The following is a 19,668-nucleotide window of genomic DNA, read 5'->3' as shown; positions in this document are numbered from 1 at the left end:
GCGGAAGGCTCTAGCGGCTCCTGTCTGGCGGAAGGCTTTAGCGGCTCCGGTCTGGCGGACGGCTCTGAAGGCTCATGGCAGACGGGCGGCTTAGCAGGCTCAGTACAGACGGGCAGTTCATGCAGCGCTTGGCAGACGGACAGTTCAGACGGCGTTGGGCAGACGGGCAGTTCAGGCGCCATTAGGCAGACGGCAGACTCTGGCCGGCCGAGACGCCCTATAGGCCTGGTGCGTGGTGCCGGAACTGGAGGTACCGGGCTGAGGACACGCATCTCAGGTCTAGTGCGGGGAGAAGGAACAGGGCATGCTGGACCCTGGGGACGCACATAAGGCCTAGTGCGTGGTGCCGGAACTGGTGGTCCCGGGCTGAGGACACGCATCTCAGGGCTAGTGCGGGGAGCAGCAACAGGACGCACATGACTCCGGGGACACACAGGAGGCTTGGTGCGTGGTGTAGGCACTGGTGGTACTGGGCTGGAGCGGGGAGGTGGCGCCGGAAATACCGGACCGTGCAGGCTTACTGGCTCCCTTGAGCACTGAGCCTGCCCAACCTTACCTGGTTGTATGCTCCCCGTCGCCCGACCAGTACGGGAAGGTGGAATAACCCGCACCGGGCTATGTAGGCGAACCGGGGACACCATGCGTAAGGCTGGTGCCATGTAAGCCGGCCCGAGGGGACGCACTGGTGGCCAGATGCGTTGGGCCGGCTTCATGACATCCGGCTCAACGCTCAATCTAGCCCGGCCGATACGTGGAGCTGGAATGTACCGAACCGGGCTTTGCACGCGTACAGGAGACACCATGCGCTCTACTGCGTAACACGGTGTCTGCCCGTACTCTCGCTCTCCACGGTAAGTACAGGGAGTAGGCGCAGGTCTCCTACCTGACTTCGCCACACTCCCTTTAAGGCCCCCCCCAAGAAATTTTTGGCTAGTGCTCACGGGCTTCCAGCCTTGCCTCCGTGCTGCCTCCTCATATCGCCTCCTCTCGGCTTTAGCTGCCTCCAGCTCTTCACGAGGGCGGCGAACTTCTCCCGGTTGTGCCCAAGGACCCTTTCCATCCAGTATCTCCTCCCATGTCCATGAATCCTGTGTAGGTGGGTCCTGTTGCCGCTTGACACGCCGCTTGGTCCTAGATTGGTGGGTAATTCTGTCACGATCGTCTAAGGAAGCGGACCAAGGCGCAGCGTGTGCAAAATACATCTCTTTATTTTTGAAGAGAGAAAAACACGAAACCGAACACTATCCAAAACTTACAAAATAACAAACGACCGTGAAGCTAAATAACGTAAGTGCACAGACAAGCAACAAACGTTCAATATAGACAATTACCCACAAACACATGATGCCCATGGCTGCCTTAAATATGGCTCCCAATTAGAGACAATAAACCACAGCTGTCTCCAATTGAGAACCAATCTAGGCAGCCATCAACATACAAACACCTAGACCAGACATTACCCCATAAACCTACAAACCCCTAGACAAACCAAAACACATACTTCACCATGTCACACCCTGACCTAACTAAAATATGAATGAAAACAAAGATAACTAAGGCCAAGGTGTGACAGTCATGGGGCAGAGATACTTTTTTTTTGGCAGTTTTACAGCTAATTTCATGCAATTCTACAAATGTTGCCATGGGGTGGAGAGATTTGTGCAGTTGTAGCCTTTTCCTACAGTCAAATGACCTACTGGCCTCATGGGTGGACTGCTATTCATATTTTTCATAATTTCATAATTAATAAACATTTACAAACAAATAATAATAATGCTGAAAATTCGGTGTTTCTATGTCAAACGGTTTTGTTATATCTCAGTCTTCTGTGATGTATATAAAGTGTAATATTGGGATACAAACTCAAGATTTAATACATTTCAACTCTATATCTGACATGGTACAGGTGTCTCCCCGTTGCGCCCCTGATCTGGTCTGGCACCGCTGACTGGAGCTGGACCCGACGACGGTGGATCAAACCGTACAGGCTCCGGACTGGAGCCGCTGGCCGGAGCTGGACTGGACACCGGTGGAGCGGATTGCCCTGGCTCTGGGGACTCTGAAATGTTGAGCCAGGGTGTGTAGTTTCTGTGTTATATTTTCTATGTTGATGTGCTAGATCGTTTAAATCTATGTTGGCCAGGGTGGTTCCCAATCAGAGGCAGCTGTATCTCGTTGTCTCTGATTGGGGACCATACTTAGGCAGCCTGTTTGGTACTAGTCGGTGTGGGATCTTGTTCCGTGAAGGTTTGTTTTGTGTAACCTAGGACTTCACGTTTTGTTTGTTTGTTGTTTTGTTGTGTGTTAAGTACTTAATAAAATGTACGCTTATCACGCTGCACCTTGGTCCGTATCTTCCGTTAACGATCGTGACACTAACAAAATCAATGGGGGCCCCCTGGAGCTCAGGGCCCCTGGGCACGTGCCCTGCATGCCTGGTTAGTATTCAGCCATGATTACTACAAGTTTAGATAACTGGCTAGTGGCTAGACTAACTTACCAATCTAAAAATTGTAGGCTGACATGGGCTAATTGAGTGACTGTCAGTGACTGACATAACAAGAGAAAAAATGCTGATGCACAACCACATTTGGAACTTGCACCTTGTGTATTCTACTATTCTAACTCTCAACAGGAAGTTGAGACCCCGACTGAGTTCCTAAAGGAGGTCCCCTGTCGCCCTGGGGCCCTAAGTGACCGCTTATGTCACTTATGCATGGACCGGCCCTGCAGCACGGCTAAGGGGATGGGGCTGTATGGTTAATCGATGAGGTGGATGAGGAGGGACACAGCAGGAAAATGGCAGAAAGAGACGGAGGTAGAGAGGGAGAGAGAGAGAGAGAGGGAGAGGGAGAGGGAGAGAGAGGGAGAGGGAGGGAGAGAGAGGAAGAGAGAGAGAGAGAGAGAGAGAGAGAGAGAGAGAGAGAGAGAGAGAGAGAGAGAGAGAGAGAGAGAGAGAGAGAGAGGGAGAGGGAGAGGGAGAGGGAGAGAGAGAGAGAGAGAGAGAGAGAGAGGGAGAGGGAGAGGAGGAGGAGGAATGGGCGGGATCCAGGCCATGGCAGTACTCGGGAGCCTTCCCTGATGGATGTTGGGTCGGTAGGGAGTGCTGTCAGTGGAAGGTAAAGGTGTGTTACATGCTAAATCTATTGGATTATTACATGTGCTTAGAGGACTGGGCCGTTGGCTAGGCTAGGTGATTACTAGAGCTGGATAGACCTGCAGTATGGGACTCACCTGCTTCAAGTCTTGGAAGTATGACAGCGCCGCTCAGACAGGTGAGTGAGGTGTCAACCCTCGCCTCACACACTCATAATATCAGACTATCCATCATCATGAGGCAGACCTGGGTCACTTTAACCTGGCTTGGACAGCTCTACTATGTGACTGTTTCCTCATATTCAGCAGAAAGTAAGCATGCTTTCCTGTGACCATAGTGAAAAAGCCAAATGTAGGGTTACTCTCCAATCATTTGAAATCCATCCGTATACCATTCATATAGCTTTTTTCATTCTGTGCATCAATAAAGCTAAACTCAAGGCAAATGTGTAAGTGATGAAGAATCTTTCACCTACTCTTTCTACTTGTTGAAAATGAAATACTTGCACGGATGTCCTTAGCGTGGCCAAATCATCAGAGTTCTGTTCATGTGTACGACAGATGTTTCAGTGTGTACAGACCATGCTTAATCAGGTTCTAATCATCACTATGGAATGCTGGGGGTAAGAGGAGGGTAAGACGAAGGGGGTTTAAATTAAATCCTAGTCGGAGTCTTGATGTACCTAGCTCTATCACACACTATAATATAATATGCCATTTAGCAGACGCTTTTATCCAAAGCGACTTACAGTCATGTGTGCATACATTTTTACGTATGGGTGGTCCCGGGGATCGAACCCACTACCCTGGCGTTACAAGCGCCATGCTCTACCAATTGAGCTACAGAGGACCACACACTCACAGGCAGATCACATGGGGGTCCCAGGGGAACCAAAGAGTGATATAGTGATGCACTGTCTTGCTGCTCTTGAGTGACATCAGTGCAGGTTCATTGGGGTTCAGCAGGGAGAGGGGAAGGTGGGGCAGGAGGCAGGAAAGGAAGACTACATCAAAGCTGTATTAACCAGAGCACTGATTTACAGCAACCTGACGGATAGGAGAGGGGGAGGAGGGGGAGAGTGGGGGGTACTCAAAATAATGAGCTGAGCGGGGGATGACGGGATGACGGGTTGACGGGATGACGGGCTAAGGCAATCGTCTGACAAAGGACTATAGGATTGAGCATCATTCTAGTGGAATGTGGAGCAAACAGGATACAGCAGGGTTTCTCAACTACAATCCGGTCACACACATTTCCTAGGTGGCAAAAGGTCCTGAGGGATATTGTCGTTTATCGGCATTGTAACAAACCCTCCACTTCGCAACCCATGCTGTTCAAACTGTTCAAACCCCTCTTGTTAGTGGAGAGAAAGATTTGCAGTTTTAAAGCTAATTTCATGCAATTCTACACATTTTGTCATGTCTTATGTGTGTTCATATGATATCTGAGTGACACAACAAAATCAAAAAAAAAATGTGCACGTAATCTCGCCATGATAACTACACTATTTAGATAGACAGGTAAATTAGGCTAACCAGCTATCTGACATGGGCTGGTAGTAGATCAACAGGACATTTCTGACAGGTTATAAATAGTGAATGACATTGCAAGAGGAAAACTGCTTATGCATTACCAAATTTCGAAAATGAACCTTGTGCATTCTACTATTACAACTCTCAACAGCAGTAAATTGAAAGCCTGACTGAGTACCTGAATTATTATTATTTTATTTTTTTAAGTTGGGACCCACGGTCCGTATTGACTCCAGATCTGGACTGTGGCCCTCCAGGTGAGTATGGCTTGGCTAGAGTGTAACTTGTGTTAGAAAAGGCTTGTTCTAACCCATACTGTGTTGCATTACGCTAAATAGTCTTGTAATTAAATCACTGAACTTTTCCTGAATAGATTTAAATTATTTAGTGTCTGATAGAGATCACATACTCTGCACCCACAAGTCGATATGCTCAGATCCGTTATCACAGAGTAGGCTGAGGAATGCATTTACATTTTAGTCATTTAGCAGATGCTCTTATCCAGAGCAATTAGGTTAAATGCCTTGCTCAAGGTCACAATGACTGTTTTTTTACCTAGTCGGCTCAGGGATTCTAACCAACAACCTTTCGGTTACTGGCCCAACACTCTTAACCGCTTGACTACCTGCCGCCCAGTCAAAGTCACTGCCTGCCTTGTAGTCAGAGTCACTCAGTTCCCCAGTGCCTGCTTGGGCCCTTACAGTAGAACTGTAGCTATCGATAAGCCACTTAGATGGGCTTATTTTACATCGGCTGGCCTTGTGAAGAAAAGTGGCTTCCCTGAAATTAATCACTGAACTCTTTCCCAGAGAGAATTTGAGCAGAATTGAGAGCACAGTTTAATTGTCTCCAGAACCCCATAAAGTGATTAATATCTCTGGAGAATTTTTTTATTTAAAAAGGCAGCAAGCACATTAATTAAATTATGAAAATCATTGAACTCCTCTTCCCTTGTTGAACCCGAGAAGCGCTTAAAGATAAGGCATAGCCATCTGATTCTGCCGGGCCGTTGTCAAGCGATCACTCCAGCTGAGAGGAGACAGTGACCGTGAGAAGCCAGAATCACATGTCCTGCATTATTACAGAATAATAGCCCCTTTAATTGACTGGAATGAATCCCAACAACAGCTCACAGTCTGCAAGTATAAATCACACGTGGAACCTGAAACCCATTCTTCTGAGGCTGGCAGATAAAGATCATTAAACATTACTACAACACCCCCACTTGCTATTTCCAAGAAAGCCCCCTTCCTTTCTGTACATAGGGATCCTACACTGCTTTTCCCAGCACCCTTCAATGATGAACAAAATTATTTTAAAAAAGAGGCGGAGAGAAGGTGGAGAGGGGTGAGATTGTGAAATGCATGGAATGTAAAACAGTATTATCTGTATTGGCCTTTGAGGATTTGTCATGTTTGACTGGTGCTGTGGTATGGTGGTATGACTATATGAGAGGATGTCAGTCTCTGGGCCTGTGGAGACAGACAGAGAGGACAGACACTGCGTATACCAGTTCATGCACGCACAGTCTGTTCCTCTCTATGTGTGAGTGAAGGAGAGATGAAATGCCCCTGATCTGCACTATCAGCATTCAATTAATTAGCACAAGCATTAATGTGATTTTATTGGCTCCGTGTATTAATTAACCTCCACGTCTATGTACAGTATGTAAAAGTAGCCTCGTTACTGTACTCATCCTATCTCGTATTTACAGTGTAAGTGCCAATCGGTGTCTCCGTCCGTGTTGATTACTAGAGAAAATAAAATGGATCAAACTGGCAGTGTTGATAACTTTGTTTACTTCAGGGGTTCTAATCCAGAGTCCTGCAGTAAATGGAGATGGGGTGGGTTGGGGTTGTGGCATATCTAAACCACACTAAAATACATGGCAATCAGAGAAGACTATAAACGTCCAATCAATCCCGATCAGAAAGAGAGCAGACATCATTTTGGTGATTTACTGAGGCCACAGCACAACAACGTCTGCATCCCAAATGGAACCCAATCCCCTATATAGTGCACTACTTTTGACCAGAGCCCTGTGAGCCCTATGAGCCCTGGTCAAAAGTAGTGCACTATACTACTTACAGAATACAGTGCCATTTGGGAAGCAGCCAGCATGTCATTTGTAATGACAGGCATATTGATCCACCCATAGGGTAATTGTGGCCCTGGACAATAACAATAAATACAACTTCTCTGTTGTTCGCTCTTCCTCGTCTCAGACAAGCATGAATCATTTCGCTACACACGCAATAACATCTGCTAAATATGTGTATGTGACCAATACAATTTGATTTGATTTGAAGTAGAGGTCATCAGTGGCCTGCAGTCACAGTCTACTCAAACTAAACACACTCATAACCCTGGTGACTCACGTCTTTGCTATCTGTCTCTCTGTCTGTCTGTCTGTCTGTCTGTCTGTCTGTCTGTCTTCATCCCGCCCCCATCCTCCCTCCCTCCCTCCCTCCCTCCCTCCCTCCCTTCCTTCCTTCCTTCCTTCCTTCCTTCCTTCCTTCCTTCCTTCCTTCCTTCCTTCCTTCCTTCCTTCCTTCCTTCCTCCCTCCCTCCCTCCCTCCCTCCCTCCCTCCCTCCCTTCCTCCCTCCCTCCCTCCCTCCCTCCCTCCCTCCACCACAGGTGGAAACAGAGATGTGCTGGTCAGCCCTGGCTCATACTTCTTCCTTTCCAACAGCTGTGGTCAGGGAGAGGAGTGGCTCAAGACCCTCAACAAGGGTGTCTGGATACCCTTTACAGGTAACTTCACTACAACACTAATACTACACTACTACTACACTAATACTCCACTACTACTAATACCACACTGCGACAACACTACTACTACTACTATAACAATACTAATACTACACTACTACAACACTAATACTACACTACTACAACAATACTACAACACTAATACTCCACTACTACTAATACCACACTGCGACAACACTACTACTACTACTATAACAATACCACTACTACACTACTACAACACTACTACAACACTACTACACACTCATTAGCCTACATAACTCAAATGCATACACTTGACGCTCTCATTGGAAATGGTCGACCAGCTGGATTTGAAAACTCAGGTTTGGTTTGCCAGAAATAGAACATGTGCTCTCCAGCAAGATACATTTTACATTTACATTTTAGTCATTTAGCAGACGCTCTTATCCAGAGCGACTTACAGTTAGTGAGTGCATACATTATTTTTATTTATTTTTCATACTGACCCCCCGTGGGAATCGAACCCACAACCCTGGCGTTGCAAACGCCATGCTCTACCAACTGAGCTACATCCCTGCCGGCCATTCCCTACAAACAATCAATTCACTGTCTACTATATAATGTGGTCAGGTAACACTGTCTAATGCATTTTAGTTCAACAGACTTCCTGAACTGACCAGAGTCTGACTCCTCCAGTCAGCCCTTTGTGTGTGTGCATATGTCAGCCTCAGCATCTCTGCCCTCTTCCCCCTTGGTGGGCACAGCTGTGTGTCTGCCTTGTAGTTACCCAGAGAGGGGCCAGGTCCCCTTCAAGCCCCATCAGCCTCAAGGTCCAGGGACGGGACATAGGGGGGCTCCACCTAGAGGTCGGAAAATAGAGCACAGGAACACAGAAGGAGTACATGCACACACACACACACACACACACACACACACACACACACACACACACACACACACACACACACACACACACACACACACACACACACACACACACACACACACACACACACACACACACACACACACACACACACATCACAGGTTAAGCTGAGCTAGCCCATGTTACGTGCAGGCCTAACGCTGTATTTCCTTGTGTGATGAAATATTGATCCTTACCCAGACCTGAGGAGTAATGACATTGTAATCCTGTAATATATGAGCATCAGGCCGCCACAGAGGGAAATCACTGGGTCAAAATACACTCTGAGCCTATGAAGACTTTACTGTCTTAAATGTCCTTAGACTACATGTGTTGTGTGCCTGCCATATAAATCTGACCCCTGAGCCTGGTCAACGCCCAGCAACACATTTTACAAGAGAGATTAACATTCACATTGGATTCCTCGCACCGCCCCGGAGCAGTTAGTCGCTCCATCCCTGAGCCTCCCTGTGACACACACGTCCTCCACACAACCACCTAATTAACATCTTTCTAATGTCCAGCAAGAGAGCAAAGAGCTGGGGCTGGGGCTGGGGCTGGGGCTGCATGGGGCTTATCAGGGGCCAGCGTCGCCCCATAGAGGCTTGGACTACAAGGGGAGTGGGGTAGTTCATAAGGGCTCAGTGGAAAGTTATTTTGAGGGGGCTGGCAGCCTGCAGGCAAAGTAGTATGCTAGGACAGAGGGGAGTGGGGGGACAGAAAGATTATAACTCATTTATTTTTAGTCAATCTCTGACACTGTTCTCCCTTGTTAATGATTCCCGGGTGGGGAGAGATAGGAGCGATAGAGGGATGATTCCCGACGATGCTCCTGTGCTTCTGATAGCATTGAGGAGTACACCACATCAGTCACTGGCTTCATCAATAACTGCATCGATGACGTCGTCCCCACAGTGACCATACGTACATACCCCAACCAGAAGCCATGGATTACAGGCAACATCCGCACTGAGCTAAAGGGTAGAGCTGCCGCTTTCAAGGAGTGGGACTCTAACCCGGACGCTTATAAGAAATCCCGCTATGCCCTCCGACGAACCATCAAACAGGCAAAGAGTCAATACAGGACTTAGATGGAATCGTACTACACCGGCTCTGACGCTCGTCGGATGTGGCAGGGCTTGAAAACTATTACAGACTACAAAGGGAAGCACAGCCGCGAGCTGCCCAGTGACACAAGACTTCCAGACGAGCTAAACCACTTCTATGCTCGCTTTGAGGCAAGCAACACTGAAGCATACATGAGAGCACCAGCTATTCCGGATGACTATCTGATCACGCTCTCCGTAGCCAATGTGAGTAAGACTTTTAAGCAGGTCAACATTCACAAGGCCGCAGAGCCAGACGGATTACCAGGACGTGTACTCCGAGCATGTGCTGACCAACTGGCAAGTGTCTTCACTGACATTTTCAACATGTCCCTGACTGAGTCTGTAATACCAACATGTTTCAAGCAGACTACCATAGTCCCCGTGCCCAAGGACACTAAGATAACCTGCCTAAATGACTACCGACCCGTAGCACTGACGTCTGTAGCCATGAAGTGCTTTGAAAGGCTGGTCATCGCTCACATCAACACCATTATCCCAGAAACCCTAGACCCACTCCAATTTGCATACCACCCCAACAGATCCATAGATTATGCAATCTCTATTGCACTCCACACTGCCCTTTCCCACCTGGACAAGAGGATCACCTACGTGAGAATGCTATTAATTGACTACAGCTCAGCATTCAACACCATAGTGCCCTCAAAGCTCATCACTAAGCTAAGGATCCTGGGACTAAACACCTCCCTCTGCAACTGGATCCTGGACTTCCTGACGGGCCGCCCTCAGGTGGTAAGGGTAGGTAACAACACATCTGCCACACTGATCCTCAACACGGGGGCTCCTCAGGGGTGCGTGCTCAGTCCCCTCCTGTACTCCCTGTTCACCCATGACCGCATGGCCAGGCACGACTCCAACACCATCACTAATGTACTATCATGGTCCAAACACACCAAGACAGTCGTGAAGAGGGCACGACAAAGCCTATTCCCCCTCAGGAGACTGAAAAGATTTGGCATGGGTCCTCAGATCCTCAAAAAATTATACAGCTGCACCATCGAGAGCATCCTGACTGGTTGCATCACTGCCTGGTATGGCAACTGCTCGGCCTCCGACCGCAAGGCACTACAGAGGGTAGTGTGTACGGCCCAGTACATCACTGGGGCCAAGCTTCCTGCCATCCAGGTCCTCTATACCAGGCGGTGTCAGAGGAAGGCCGGGGAGGGGGCTGAGCCAGGCTAAATAAAAGAGAAAGAGTCAAAGACAAAACACTGTGTATATTGTACTTGGTGGGACTGTGGGGGTCGTTGAAGGAACACTGAAGACCTGAGGGAACAAACAATCTAATTGGTGAAAAAGAAAGCATCTCAAGGGGGGACTGAGAGTGTATTGGAGAGGGAGTGAGGGAGGGAGGGAGGGAGGGAGGGAGGGAGGGAGGGAGGGAGGGAGGGAGGGAGGGAGGGAGTGAGGGAGGTACGGCTGAGGGAAAACAACGGCTCATTCCTGAAGCATGTGGAAGAATGGATAGGACAAGGAGGGAGAGAGACGTGCAGCAAGGCCACAGCTCACTCCTCCGGACAAACCAAGTAGTGCTAAACACAATTACTGCTGGACAACGTAGGAACACTGACTTCATCTCCTCTGGGAAGGAATGGAGGGAATAATATACTCCCTGTCACAGTCATCACTACTATAATAACACGGACACCTTCTTCTAGGAGAGCTGGCCGCTCAGTGAATTATTTTGTCAACACAATCCAGCCTGAAAGTGGTTCCTCTGGATTTTCAATGCTCATCAGATTGAGTTTTGCTTAGCAGCGTAAATGGACTTGAGTCCTGGGAACCAAGGCTGAGGTGAGCGTGAGAGGAGCCGAGCCGCAAGTGCCCCCCTCGATACTCTCTATCTGGCTTTAGCAATAGCGTGTGGAGGAACTTTTCTGACATTCCAATGTTCAGCGGTGATAAAGAAAAGGATCAGTTTTATCAGTAGAACATTTAGTATTGCTGGACTCTCAGATCTCCTGTCAAATCATTTTACTTAGGAATCTGAAGAGGAGACCTTAGCCACCAAAAATGAAGAGATTTTACTTTCCAAAGATGAACATTCCATATTACATTTTGACATGGTTCATATTCCTGTGGCTGTTCTATTCATTGGGATGTTTGCTCCATTCTATGCCTCAGTGATTGTGAGTTTTTGATGTGTCCGGCACTTTACAATGCTTCTTCTTGTAGAATGAAATTATTTCCATTGGAATGCTCATTCATCTGATTAGGTCACATAGTTGAGCTCAGGGAACACTGTTGAGCACTGACAAGGAAAGTCTGCCCCCTCATTTCTTGAGTCATCAGAGCAAGAAGCCTTATCTGTTTACCTAAAGAGAGAAAGAGGAGGAGGGGAGAGGAAGAGGGAGAGAGAGAAGAGACATAACACAGAATACCAGCCAGGAGAGAGTTTACAAAACAAAACGAGGTAGATAGAAGTAGGCGAGGACACTCAGCTGTGGGACGCCGCTTGGGAAAGTACGCACTGGTCTCTGCAGCGCCGAGCTGTCACAAGCCATCTGGATCCTCTCATAATCCCCCATCAAACAGACCGACTGGCCAGAAAGGAGAGAGAGGAGGAAAAGAGGGGAAAAGGAGAGAGAGAAGAGATCTGGATGGAGAGAGAGAGAGATCTGGGCGGAGAGAGAGCGAGATCTGGACGGAGTGAGAGGGAGATCTGGACGGAGTGAGAGGGAGATCTGGGCGGAGAGAGAGCGAGATCTGGGCGGAGAGAGAGCGAGATCTGGACGGAGTGAGAGAGAGATCTGGGTGGAGAGAGAACGAGATCTAGACGGAGAGAGAGCGAGATCTGGACGGAGAGAGAGCGAGATCTGGACGGAGAGAGAATAAGTGTGAAGAGAATAGAGAAGATGCCGGAGAACAAGGCGACAGTGTGCAGAACCAGCAGCTACCTGTCCCACTCTGCCTACAGGAAGATCAAGCGGGTTCTGAGCTTCAGGAGGCGTGAGTATCTCAGACCCACAAAGAGACACACACAGAGCTGCAGTGTGAGGCAGGCTGCGTAGATAGGGGGTTTGGGGGTATGGAGGGTCTGAGGAAAGGAAAGAAAAGCCCTGAACCATCAAACTCACACTCTATAATCATCTGTTTATTAATTTAGCCTGGGTGACCTTAAATCTACTCTCTCTCTCTCTCTCCTCTCTTTCCTCTCTCTCTCTGTCCTCTCTCTCGCTCTCTCTCTATCTGTCTCTCTCTCTCTCTCTCTCTCTCTCTCTCTCTCTCTCTCTCTCTCTCTCTCTCTGTCCTCTCTCTCTGTCCTCTCTCTCTCTCTATCTGTCTCTCTCTCTCTCTCTCTCTCTCTCTCTCTCTCTCTCTCTCTCGCTCTCTCTCTCTCTCTGTCCTCTCTCTCATCTCTCTCTCTCTCTCTCTCTCTCTCTCTCTCTCTGTCCTCTCTCTCTCTCCTCAATTTCTCTCTCAGGCGTGTTTGGCCAGCGGCTGGAGGAGACGGTTCTGTATGAGCGGCGTTACGGGGTCCACATGGCACCCCTGGTGGTGGAGCAGTGTGTGGACTTCATCCGGGAGCGGGGTCTTCTGGAGGTGGGGCTGTTCCGCCAGCCCGGCCAGGCCACGCTGGTTAAAGAGTTGCAGGACGCCTTTGATGCTGGGGAGAAGCCATCCTTTGACAGGTAAGAGCTATCCAGTCAACACAAACAGGTTCTGCTTGATGGCAAACACTGCAGTTCCCAAACAAACAGATCAAGTTCATGAAGTTAGACCTATGCTCCAGCTATATCTGTATGTACCATTATATGTAGTTGCGCACCCACATACACTGGTTGTGCTGTATTTTAAGTGTATGTGTGTGTGTTTGTCATCCTAGCAGTACAGACGTGCACACCGTGGCGTCTCTCCTGAAGCTGTATCTGCGGGAGCTTCCAGAGCCACTGGTGCCCTTCTCCAGATACCAGGACTTCCTGATGTGTGGCAAGAAGATCTCCTCGGAGAGGAAGCAGGTAAGTCTCCATCCAGTTGCATCACGCAGGCCATGCTGAGATGCATCTGATAAACAGATGAAGACAGAACACAACCGCCAACCGCTGATCTAAAAGTCCTAGGGAGAAATCGAATTGATAAGCTCCACCGCTGGTTTATATTGTGATAGGAGCAGCGTGACTTACAACAATATGTTCGCCTGTATCCCCAAGAGTTTGATAGAACTACGGCATCTTCTTCATCAACTTCCAGTGGCTAACTTCAACCTGCTCAACTACATCTGCCAGTAAGTCTACCATTTACCTGTAATTAATGAGCAATTATCACAAATCAAGATAACGTCAAATCTGCATACAACATGCCTCACTATTAATGCATTTCCAAAGCAATTAATGGAAATTGATTGAATCACTATAGCAGGGTTCCCCAACTGGCTGCCCACGGGTGATTTTATTTGGCCCCTCAAGTTTTCTGAGCAAATATAACATTTTTATTTTATTTTGGAAATCTGTTCCAAAGCATTCCCAAGCATAATAGAGAGATATATGTGATCACATACAAATGTCAGCAAGGTTTGAAATGATTATATTTTAGTCAAATATTATATCTGTTTGGGTTTCTTGCGGTCAATTTGCAGTCTACAAATTATTTGTAATTATGTTCCGGCCCCCTGACCATCTAGCTCGAGAAGAATCGGCCCGCAGTTGGATCTAGTTGATGATTCATGCACTATAGAGTCTTTCTATGTCATTTCAGCAAGCCATGACACCCACCATCTCAGATTGTTCTGAAATCATTTCTGTAGTTAGAAACAGATAAGATTTGCATTCCTGCAACATTATTTTTGTTGAAATATAATTCTCTGAGAAATAAAAGCTAATTGATTGCACCCAAATTGGCCATTTTAAAGTTATAGGACTAATATAATATTCAATATAGTACCCAACATCTGATTTGGACCAAACATGAAGGATCCAAAGAAATGGTCAAAAGCCACCCACGGACCCCCTAAACCCCATGCCAATCCTATCCTTACATCAACTATACAGTATCAGTTCTCTACGTCTGACAAGTAGTATTGTTTCTTCATCCTATGTAATATATTCTCAGTGAATTTGGTGATGTTTTTTTCCCCCATGTTCAGAGTCATTGAAGTTGTCAGGTTTATGTCCCATCCTACATCCTGATATTACCTGGTTATGTCCACTAGATGGTGCTGTTCCTACTATTACTTTTTATGTATTTTTAAGAATCTCCCCCTCAATGTTAAAGGGATAGTTCACCCAAATTACCAAATTACATTTGGGTTTCCTTACCCTGTAAGCAGTCTATGGTATGACAGCAACCCATGCTTTGGTTTTGTTTACCTGGCCACTGTTTCAAATGCTAACTTTTTTTTGCATTTGTGGCATTTGTGGCAGAAATCCAATGCAAATCAATGGTACCTATATTAGCATTTTCACGCTTCATATCCATATAATCTATAAGTAATATCATTGAGTTACACATGAAGCGTGGCTTTGAAGCGTGGCTTTTGAAGCGTGGCTTTTGACCATTTATTTGGATTCCTCATTTCTAACTCATTGTTTACAAAAAGTTGGTCCAAATCAGATGTTAGGTACTATATTTATATCTTGGGCCGACACTTTTCTCCGTGTATATCAATGATGTCGCTCTTGCTGCTGGTGACTCTCAGATCCACCTCTACGCAGACGACACCATTTTGTATACATCTGGCCCTTCATTGGACACTGTGTTAACAAACCTCCAAACGAGCTTCAATGCCATACAACAATCCTTCAGTAGCCTCCAACTGCTCTTAAACACTAGTAAAACTAAATGCATGCTTTTCAATCGAACGCTGCTGGCACCCGCCCACCCGACTAGAATCACCACTCTCGACGGGTCTGACCTAGAGTATGTGGACAACTACAAATACCTAGGTGTCTGGTTAGACTGTAAACTCAACTTCCAGACTCACATAAAGAATCTCCAATCCAAAGTTAAATCTAGAATCGGCTTCCTATTTCGCAATAAAGCCTCCTTCACTCATGCTGCCAAACATGCCCTCGTAAAACTGACTATCCTACCGATCCTTGACTTCGGCGATGTAATTTACAAAATAGCCTCCAACACTCTACTCAGCAAATTGGATGTAGTCTATCACAGTGCCATCCGTTTTGTCTCCAAAGCCCCATACACTACCCACCACTGTGACCTGTACGCTCTTGTTGGCTGGTCCTCACTACATGTTCGTCGTCAAACCCACTGGCTCCAGGCCATCTATAAATCACTGCTAGGCAAATCCCCGCCTTATCTTAGCTCATTGGTCACCATAGCAGCACCCACCCGTAGTCTGCGCTCCAGCAGGTATATCTCACTGGTCATTCCCAAAGCCAACACCTCCTTTGGCCGCCATTCCTTCCAGTTCTCTGCTGCCAATGACTGGAACGAATTGCAAAAATCTCTGAAGCTGGAGACTCTTATCTCCCTCAATAACTTTAAGCATCAGTTGTCAGAGCACCTTACCGATCACTGCACCTGTACACAGCCCATCCGAAATTAGCCCACCCAACTACCTCATCCCTATATTGTTATTTATTTTGCTCTTTTGCACCCCAGTATCTCTATTTGCACATAATCTCTTGCACATCTAGCATTCCAGTGTTAATACTATTGTAATTATTCTGCACTATAGCCTATTTATTGCCTTACCTCCATAACTTGCTACATTTGCACACACTGTATATATATTTTATGTTGTATTTCTGACTTTGTGTTTTTTTTTTACCCCTTATGTAACTCTGTTGTTTTTATTGCACTACTTTGCTTTATCTTGGCCAGGTCGCAGTTGTAAATGAGAACCTGTTCTCAACTGGCTTACCTGGTTAAATAAAGGTGAAATAAAAATAAAATAAAAAAAATTTATTGAATATTATATGAATCCTATTAATTAAAATGACCAATTAAAATGACCAATTTGGGTGAAATCAATTAGCTTAATTTCTCAGAGATCAAATAATATATTTTTTAAATCATGTTGCAAAAATGCTAATGTTATCTGTTTCTAACAACAGAAACAATTTCAGAACAATCTGAGATGGTGGGTGTCGAAATCCTCGTTCTTGGGATTTCTGAGGTGGAATGACCCTATAGACTTGGCCTGTGGTCCAGTCACAGTAGCCTACATATGCCATACAGCAATATCTGTTCAACCATGACACATTTCTGTATGCTATGTAGCAGATGTGACAAAATCGACCCTGCCCAAGTCTCACACAGATAAATCACTGCCAATGCAGGTTTTTGAACGAAGTCCAGTCCTATTCCAGCAGCAACAAGATGAGCATCCAGAACCTGGCGACTGTTTTCGGGCCAAACATCCTACGACCCAAAGCTGAAGATCCAGAGAGTATCATTGGAGGTGTGTGAGAGTCAGAGGAGGCTGGTGGGAGGAGCTACAGGAGGACAGGCTCATTGTAATGGCTGGAATGGAAGTAAAGGAACAGAGTCAAACGTAGTTTCCATTTATTTGATACCGTTCCATTTATTCCATTCCAGCCATTACAATGAGCCTGTCCTCCTATAGCTCCTCCCACCAGCCTCCACTGGTGAGAGTGTTATTCAGAGAAAGAGACATGGATCAGAGCTAGACAGAACTAGCCTACAGATACAGAGCCAGTGAAGACAGACAGAGACAGATATAGGCAGATAAAGATAGTGTCTGTCTGTCTGCCCGTGTGTCCTTGAGACAGTGTTTATATCAACATATTGTTGTGTATGTAACACGCTACGTGTCATGTGATGCTGTTTGTACTGTGTGTGTCCAGCTGTGACTCAGTGTGTGTCTGTCTGTCTGTCCCCCAGGGGCAGCCATGGTGCAGCAGCTTATGTCTGAGCTGATCAGGGAGAACCAGTGCCTTTTCTCCAGGGAGGGGGGAGACATAGAGGCCCCTGGCTCCTCACGTCCTGACTCTTACCCATGTCAGAGATGGAAAGGAGACCCATTCGAGGGGCCGCACACCCAGCCCACTGCCCAGGCCCAGTGGCATGACTCCAGCCTGGGCATAACAGCCGAGCACCTCCCCCAACAACAGCAAGCTCACCATCCTTCCCCTTGCTCCCGCCAGGTCTCCCTGCCTCTGATCGCTGAGAGGAGAGGGTCGGCCCAAAACCCGCATGAAACCAGCTTAGCCGCACGGCTGTCCAACACAGACCACCAGCGGCAACCAGCTGAGGTGTTCTCTCCAGTGAGTCCTGTTTCAGGGCCTCTGTACCACAGATACACACCGTCCCAGCTAGAGTCCCAGCCCCCTGAGACAGCAGACAGCCCCCACCCTGCCTCCCAACTCACAGCCTCTGCCTCCACAGTGACACTACATGCTGCCCCAGAACCCAGCAGCATGCTGCACAGTGGCTGGATGGGCCCAGAGGATCCTAGCTGGGCTGCAGAGCAGGGGACCACTGGCACCAGTGGTAGCAGTGAGGCTCAGGACAGTACTCTGTCTGTCTATGACAACCTGGACACACTCCAACGCATGGAGGAGATGGCTGCGGATGGTGGTGGGGGCAGCCCTGCTGGCCCAGTGGAGGTGGAGGTGGGCATGGCCAGCGTGGTAGACACCAGAAGCTCGTGGTCTTCCTGTGAGATTCTGCCCCTGGATGACAGTGGGAGTGGTGTGGTCAGAGCCAGCCCAGGACGGGGGTCCACCAGGTTCCCCTCCTTCAGGACCGACCCAGGAGACGAGGACCTCCATCCTAACTCCCCAGCCTCCTCCTCTGCCCCCACCGATGCCCCCCTGAGCACGGGCAGCTCGGAGGTCTTCCTGCCCTCTGCTCCCCCGGACCTCCACGCACCCCCAGCCTCCCAGGCCATGCACTGGCTCCTGGCTGGCCTCAAACAACAGATGGCCAGGCAGAGGGCTGAATTTGAGGCCAAGATCCAGAGGTAATAGAACTGTGAATAAACCATGCCAATGCAACAGCAGTCCTTGTCAACAGTCTATATACATGCTACACTGAGTGTACAAAACATTAGGAACACCTGCTCTTTCCATTACACAGACTGACCAGGTGAATCCAGGTGAAAGCTGTGATCCCTTATTGATGTCACTTGTTAAATCCACTTCAATCAGTGTAGATGAAGGGGAGGAGACAGGTTAAAGAAGGATTTTTAAACCTTGAGACAATTGAGACATGGATTGTGTATGTGTGCCATTCAGAGGGTGAATGGGTAAGACAAAAGATTGAAGTGCCTTTGAACGAGGTATGGTAATAGGTGCCAGGCGCACCGGTTTGAGTATGTCAAGAACTTCAACGCTGCTGAGTTTTCACGCTCAACCGTTTCCCGTGTGTATCAAAAATGGTCCACCACCATTCAAAGGACATCCAGCCAACTTGACACAACTGTGGGAAGTATTGGAGTCAACATGGGCCAGCATCCCTGTGAAACGCTTTCGACACCATATAGAGTACATGCCCCGACGAATTGAGGCTGTTCTGATGGCAAAAGGGGGTGCAACTCAATATTAGGAAGGTGTTCCTAATGTTTTGTACCCTCAGTAGAGTCTATATAGAGTCTTCAACATGTGTCAGGTTACAATAACATGATATTAGGCCTACATGTTACATGATACACCACAGTCCTGTAGTAACAGCAGAGTGAAAGCTGTGTGTGTGTGTGTGTGTGTAACTCCCTGTCCTTCTCTGTCCTGTCTCTCCCAGGTTGGAGAGGCGTAACGAGGCCCTCCAGGGGGAGGTGGTGGGACTGCGGACCAGCCTGGAGCAGCAGCGCCGCTGGTACAGCGTGGCCGAGATCAAGATCCGCAACGTGGAGCGTGCCCGGGCCGACGCCGACCGCCGCAACGCCACTCTACAGAGGGAGATGGAGCAGTTCTTTGACACCTTCGGAGAGCTGAGCGCTGAGGCCCTGAAGAGCGAGGGTTAGGGTTAGCACCTTCGGAGAGCTGAGCACTGAGGCCCAGAAGAGCGAAGGTTAGGGTTAGCACCTTCGGAGAGCTGAGCGCTAAAGACAGGAAGAGCAAGCACATTTTACAGAGCTTCTGATGGCCAGTCAGATTAGAGAAAGATGACACTAACAGAGCACTAAAACAGCAGTATCAGGAGCAAACACCATCCATCTGAATGGAAAATAGAGAGAACTGTCTGTCGCCATGATTAATCCATATTGGATTTGTCTCATAATGAGTAGTACATGTTTGAGGATGGTTCTAAGAAAGCTTTGCGATGGAACCAGCTGGGATGGACAGCTCTGCTCTGATGCCTTGGGCATTGTTCAACCAGACATATTGACA

At 47.7% G+C, this 19,668-nt stretch overlaps 1 protein-coding gene across 1 annotated transcript; it reads left to right on the top strand.

Annotated features, from left to right (window-relative positions):
- Positions 1–3,223: 3,223 nt before the first annotated feature.
- On the top strand, positions 3,224–19,301 carry LOC311099322 (rho GTPase-activating protein 24-like; the record flags this gene model as incomplete). Its single annotated transcript, XM_084140045.1, has 8 exons — positions 3,224–3,275; positions 7,268–7,384; positions 12,840–13,047; positions 13,242–13,374; positions 13,567–13,640; positions 16,657–16,778; positions 17,222–18,302; positions 19,079–19,301. The coding sequence occupies 8 exons, from the start codon at positions 3,224–3,226 to the stop codon at positions 19,299–19,301; spliced, it is 2,010 nt and encodes a 669-aa protein (XP_083996171.1).
- Positions 19,302–19,668: the final 367 nt, after the last annotated feature.

This window comes from Coregonus lavaretus (genome assembly GCF_964263955.1).
Source record: "Coregonus lavaretus genome assembly, chromosome: 24".
Taxonomy (NCBI): Eukaryota; Metazoa; Chordata; class Actinopteri; order Salmoniformes; family Salmonidae; genus Coregonus; species Coregonus lavaretus.
Note: the sequence above shows the minus strand (reverse complement) of the source record. Positions and strands in the feature narration are given on the sequence as shown.